General features: G+C 43.0%; 2 protein-coding genes across 2 annotated transcripts; both read right to left on the reverse strand.

Annotated features, from left to right (window-relative positions):
- Nucleotides 1-924: 924 nt before the first annotated feature.
- On the reverse strand, nt 925-1419 carry LOC123468848. Its single transcript, XM_045168031.1, has one exon. It carries the CDS (start codon nt 1417-1419, stop codon nt 925-927), a length of 495 nt encoding a protein of 164 aa, XP_045023966.1.
- Nucleotides 1420-2812: 1393 nt separating this feature from the next.
- LOC123468849 lies at nt 2813-5115 on the reverse strand. Its single transcript, XM_045168032.1, has 3 exons — nt 4975-5115; nt 3664-4899; nt 2813-3589 (listed from the first exon to the last, which is right to left on the reverse strand). The coding sequence occupies exons 1-3, from the start codon at nt 5113-5115 to the stop codon at nt 2813-2815; spliced, it is 2154 nt and encodes a 717-aa protein (XP_045023967.1).
- Nucleotides 5116-6151: the final 1036 nt, after the last annotated feature.

Consider the following 6151-nt stretch of genomic DNA (forward strand, 5'->3'; position numbering starts at 1 on the left):
TAATTAAAAGAAAATAGAAAAAAAATAAAAAAAATAATAAACAATATTGTTCACACCATTAATAATAATGACAATAATAATAATAATAAATGGAAACAATATACTTCAATGTGAATACACTGTTATACCAGGAGTTTTACTTTTCTATATGTAAACTGCATCAAATATACTTGTATTCAATGTGAATACACTGTTATACCATGAGTTTCTACTTCTATATGTAAACAGCATCAAATATACTTGTATTCAATTTGAATACACTGTTATACCAAAAGTTTCTACTGCTATATGTAAACAGCATCAAATATACTTGTATTCAATATGAATACACTGTTATACCATAAGTTTTACTTCTATATGTAAACTGCATGGAATATACTTGTATTCAATGTGAATACACTGTTATACCATGAGTCTTTACTTCTATATGTAAACTGCATCAAATATACTTGTATTCAATGTGAATACACTGTTATACCATGAGTTTTTACTTCTATATGTAAACTGCATCAAATATACTTGTATTCAATGTGAATACACTGTTATACCAATGAGTTTCTACTTCTATATGTAAACAGCATCAAATATACTTGTATTCAATGTGAATACACTGTTATACCATGAGTTTCTACTGCTATATGTGACAATAATTACTTTTACTGATAATACCTGATAAGTAATTATTGATTTGAAGACACTTGACTCAGGTAAATTGTTGCTGATTCTTCAGCTTTTATTCAGATTCTGACACAACTTATAAATGGCGTCTACTCTACCCTTGTTGAACAATTGCGAAGAAGGAACATTAACCGAGATCGGCCACCAAGAAGACGCTGAACACAGCACCTCTGGCGGCCTTACACATACTATAAATCCAAAATAGTGGGCTTGCGAACTAGTCGGCCCGACCTAGTTAATTGTCCGTCAGGTGGCGGGTCGTGATCCGCAACATCCTCCCCACCGGAATCGCGAGTCCTCGTCGGCGAATCCTTTTTCTTCTTGCGGGGGTTTCTTCTCAGGCGCGGATGCACCTCCTTCTTCTTGGCCAGCCTCGGCTTCTCTAGATCCGTCTACGGAAAAATTGACGGGCAGATCCACGTCATGTTGAATTTCCAATGGATAAATGGTCTGGAGACCGCTTTTTTCCTTTTCTGAACGAAGACGTAACTTTACAGCTCGTATCTTGCCGTCATAGCCGGGAATCAATTCCGTTATAATGGCCGTAGGCCACGAAACACGCTTGATATTCGGCTCCTTTAGCAGGACGATTTCGCCAACGCGGGGGATTCTAGTACCCTTTCCCTTGCGACAATGGAATCTTTTTAAGTCGGACAAGTAAGATTCTTGCCATAGCCTCCACCAAGTTAGAGCGTGTTCGCTACGTTGCTTATCTAAGTCGATCAGCTCGTTGCGGCTCATTGTGGTCAGCTCGGAAGCCTCCGTCGTGGCGCCAGGCTGTCTTCCAGTCAAAAGTCTTTGTGGAGATAGCACTTCATACGCTTGTGCGTCTCTCCGGAAACATATGTGAGAGGTCGTGAGTTCACGATTGCTTCAATTTCCACCAGGATGGTGTGAAGTTGATCGTAGCTCACCTTCATTTTCCCTAATACCTTGCGTAACGGCTCCTTTACCGAACGCACCATTCTTCCCCAAAACCCGCCCCACCACGGTGCCAAGCTCGGAGAGAATTTCCACTCAATTCCCTTACTTGATAGCCAATTTGCTAAAGTAGGGTCTTCTGTTACAAGTTTAGCGGCGCATATGAATGTTGATGCGTTATCGCTATAGATTGTCTTACAATCTTCTCTTCTGGACATCATTCTGCGTAGAGCGAGCATGAACGTTTTCGTGGTAAGGTCTGTCACGAGCTCAAGATGTACAGCTCTTGTGACGGCACAAGTGAATAAACACGCGTGCACCTTTTTTCACCAACCCGAGTTTTCTCGACATCGTTCCCTTCCTTGTCTTTCTAAATCAAAATGACCTCTTCCAAAACGTACATCGGCCCGAAATAATCAATTCCAATGATTTCGAATGGCTGTGCCTTCTTGGTACGATCCAAAGGCATGGAAGCGGCTTCTTCGTCGAAAGGGCGCGATTGAGCTCGTTGGCATTTTCCACAATGCTTGATGACACTCTTGATGCGTTGTCGAGCACGAATAATCCAGAACCAATTACGGAGATAGGTTAATGTTGATTGAACACCGGTGTGTTTCCGTTTGACATGATGATGGTGGATCAGCAAGTCGACTATTCTCTCATTTGCAGGGAGAAGTATCGGCGGTTCAATAAGTAGGTCTCTTAAGGCTGGACCTACTCTACCTGTCACTCGTATCAGTTGTTGTTTTTCTTCCCAAATTGGTCGTAATGTGTCGAGATCGCGTAGCAGTTTCTTGTTGGATTTTCCTTCTTTAAGGGATCCATAAATTTCTGGGAACGCTTTCTGTTGAATAGTCCTTAGAATGAAGTTCTCGGCGGTGCTGATTTCGCAGACAGAGAGGCAATGAATTTCTGCTACTCCGACTGTTTCTATTGCCTTACCGGGCGGTAACTTCTTCATGAGTCTGTACATCCAGGCTATTGTTCTCAGTAATCGCAGATAACTGCTTACTCTCAAAACCAGTGAATCCAACCAATCTGGCATGTTGAAAACTGCTAGAATTTGCATTCTCTGTTTGGATTTCGTTTCGACTTCCATTAACTGTAGGTCATCCGAAGTTGGGTTGTCTTGCTGAGGCCATTCAGACGATTCTTGTTTCAGCCAGGAGGGACCTCCCCACCAGGAAAAAGCCTCTGTCAACTTCTTGACGGACTAACTTCGAGATGCGAAATCCGCTGGGTTGTCTTTTCCAGGACAGTGTTTCCAGTGTTCTGGTTTGAATCTCTTTTGAATTGTCTCTACTTTATTCCGTACGAATAGTTTCCATCGCCCTGGATCTCCTTTGATCCAACCTAACGCTGCCATAGAGTCAGTCCATAGTGTCACTTCCCACTTCACTTTGTCAATTGCGTTTACGATTCGTTCAGCTAAGACACTGCCGAGTTCGAGTCGAGTTTTCGGGAGTGGTGCTGCCCTAGTCTTACAGCAAACAAGTCGGATGAATTCAGGATTTCTTGACTTGGCGTATGCTACAGCTCCGTACGCTTTTGTTGAAGCGTCGCAGAATACATGTAATTCTTGAATTACATCTGTCGGTGCTGTTGAGATCATGCGAGGTATTTGGATTCTGTCTATACCTTTCAAATCTTCCACTATAGCTCTGAATCGACTCTCCGTTTGTGAATTCACATTGTCATCCCATCCGATTTTTTCTTGCCACAATTCCTGGAAGAGTAGCTTGAACTGTAGTGTTATGGGTCCAATGAATCCAAGGGGGTCGAAAAGCTTGGTCGAGATTTTAGCAAACGATCTTTTTGTTAGCACTTTTACTTTTGCGGCTGCATCTACGATTACGTCAGACTTGAAATAGAAGCAATCTGTGCTGGTATTCCACCTCACTCCTAGTACCTTTTGTGGGTCTAAATTAAGACACGAGTACGAATCAGATGAGTCGTCTGTCAAATTGCTCTTTTGTAGATACTCTCGCAGCTGCGGGTCGTTAGTTACCCATTTTCTCAATTCCATCTTTGCGTCTGAAAAAGTTTGAGTACCGTACCGATTACGGTCTTTGCTGCTTCTAATGTAGGCGCATTTGACAAGTAGTCGTCTACATATAGATGCCGTAACATTTGGCGACTGCTTACTGCTAGTTCGCCTTTGTATGACTCGAGGTGTTTCTTTAGGACGGTCCTGAGCACTGCCAGGCTACATGTTAGCCCAAATGGTAGTCTATTCCATTTGTAGGTCTGCAGCGTTCCTGGGACGTTTTCGTCTTCTAAAAGGAACCTTAACGCTTCCGCGTCCTCGTTTAGCAATTTTACCATTAAAAATGCTTGTCGGATATCAGCTGTCCAGGCAATTGGATTTAGCCTAAACGTCAGGATAACATCAAGAATGTCAGGATTCAGATTGGGTCCTTCTTCGAGACAGTCGTTGGCGCTGAATCCTGTTTTCGGCTTCGCAGAACCATTGAAAACAGGTCTCACTTTGCTGGTGATTTTGTCTTTACGGACAACTGGGTGATGGGGTAGAATCGTGTAGATACCCTTAAAATTGGTGTCTGCTTTAGAGATGAATCTAAGTTCTTTCAGTTTTCTGAACTCAGCTTCGTATGAAGTCTTCATCTCGTTATCCTTCTCCATCCTTTTCATCAGCGCTCTTGCCTGACCTTCTGCCATGGCGTCATTCTTGCTCACTCTTTGTTTGTTTTCATTCCATGGGAGCGGTGCGACATAATGTCCATCTTCGTCTTGTTTGATGGAGTCTGTATAAGATTTCCAGCGATCCGAAAGTGGCACATTTTCTAGTGGATCTAGACTTTCTAATTTCCACCACTTCCCAAATTCAATTTCATCGTTTCTGTTCGAATTCGGGCCTTGCATTGGGTATTGTGGTGTTCCTTCTTTTGCCTTTAGGAGGAAGCCGATCGCCGTAGTGGTTGAAATCGCAACTGTCTCATCCTGCCCAAGTAGTAACCAACCCAATTTGCTTTCGATGGCTCTAATTCCAGTCTTCGAAACGATCTGTTTTGAGCCTAGTACCTTCCAGACTTGATTGGCTCCAATCAAAATGTCTATTTGGCAAGGTCCTGCTGTCCCGCTCAAAATTCTATCATCAGCCAACTTGTAACCTTGGTTCCAGAGTTCACTGATGAATTCGGTCTTTGTCGATCCAGCAACCTTTCCTATTTCGGGTTGCTCATTCGCCTCTAAATCAATTGATTCGGCATCCGGAATTATCCCGCGTAGTCGTAACTTTCTTACACTTCGTTCCTTTTCTGGGTGTAGATGACCCACTGCCTGAAGTTTCAATTTGATTTATCCCACTTCCTGAAGTCCTAGAGTTTGAGCGAGTTCGCTTCGAATCAGTGTTGCATTCGATCCTTGATCAATGTACGCTATAGCTTTGTGCCAACCGTTTGGCCCTTCCACTATAACAGTTGCTGTTTGGACGTACACGCCACCGAATAGGCGTGCTTCTATTGAGAGTGGAGCATCATCTGCTGCCTTTAACATTGGGGACGCTGCTACCGTAGCTGTCACTGTTTTCGCTCGAACTGTCTGATTACAGATGGCTGTATGGTGACCCTTGCCACATTTGGCGCAATTGCTTGTCTTCCAACAGGCTCTCACTTGGTGACTCTGTCCGAGGCACCTCCAACACCTTTTCTCCTTCTAAACTTGCTCTAGTTTCTTCTCTATTGCGACTTCGCATTTGTACGTGGGGTGTTTGTCTTTGCAGAACAAACATGGTCTTTTTATTGTTGTTGAGGTCTTCTCTTTTCGATCTTTCGGATGTATTGTTGCAGTTCCTGTCACTGCTAATTCCGCTGCCGTTGGTGTGGATGCAAATGTAACTCGATTTGCTTTTTCAGTAGCCTCTTGCTTAGGTTTTTTTTCTCGTTCTTTTCAGTCGAGAACGCATATTCCCAATCTTCTGCTACACTGTCGATGAAGGTAAAGAGATCTTTTAACGTTTTACGGGATCTTCTTGTTTCCCCATGCCATCTTGAAACTAATTCAAGAGGTAGTTTTCTTGTAATTATCTCTGAAATTGCTTCATTTTGTGCAGAATTCTTTTCTAAGTCGCCAAGATTCAAGGCGTGACCCATTGCTCTGTCGTGCAACTTCCTCATTGCCTTGTAGTCTTCTACTCGATCTACCCTAGGCAATTCCGTAATTGCGATGTAGTGGTCTGCTCTTGCTGATCTCGGCCTGTTGTATTTCCCATTTAAAATGTCGATTGCCTTGGTGTAATTTTCTTCTGTTAAGTCCAGGTATGAAATTGCACCAGCAGCGTCTTCGCTCATGTGCATCTTCAATCTGCTGAATTTTTCGATGGGTCGTAGTGATGGATTTTCGTGGATAAGTGTTCGAAAAATCGCCCACCAATCTCTCCATTTGTTTGAATCCCCTTCAAATTTGGCTAATTCCATTCTTGGTAGCAGATGAGCAATGCTCATGATGTTTTGCTGTTGTTGCAGTGCAACTGTATTGGCTGCTTGTACACCTGTTGCTTGCGCAACGTTTCCTGCTGTTTCCGGAGTTGTCT

This window comes from Daphnia magna, unplaced genomic scaffold, assembly GCF_020631705.1.
Source record: "Daphnia magna isolate NIES unplaced genomic scaffold, ASM2063170v1.1 Dm_contigs442, whole genome shotgun sequence".
In the NCBI taxonomy this organism is placed as follows: domain Eukaryota; kingdom Metazoa; phylum Arthropoda; class Branchiopoda; order Diplostraca; family Daphniidae; genus Daphnia; species Daphnia magna.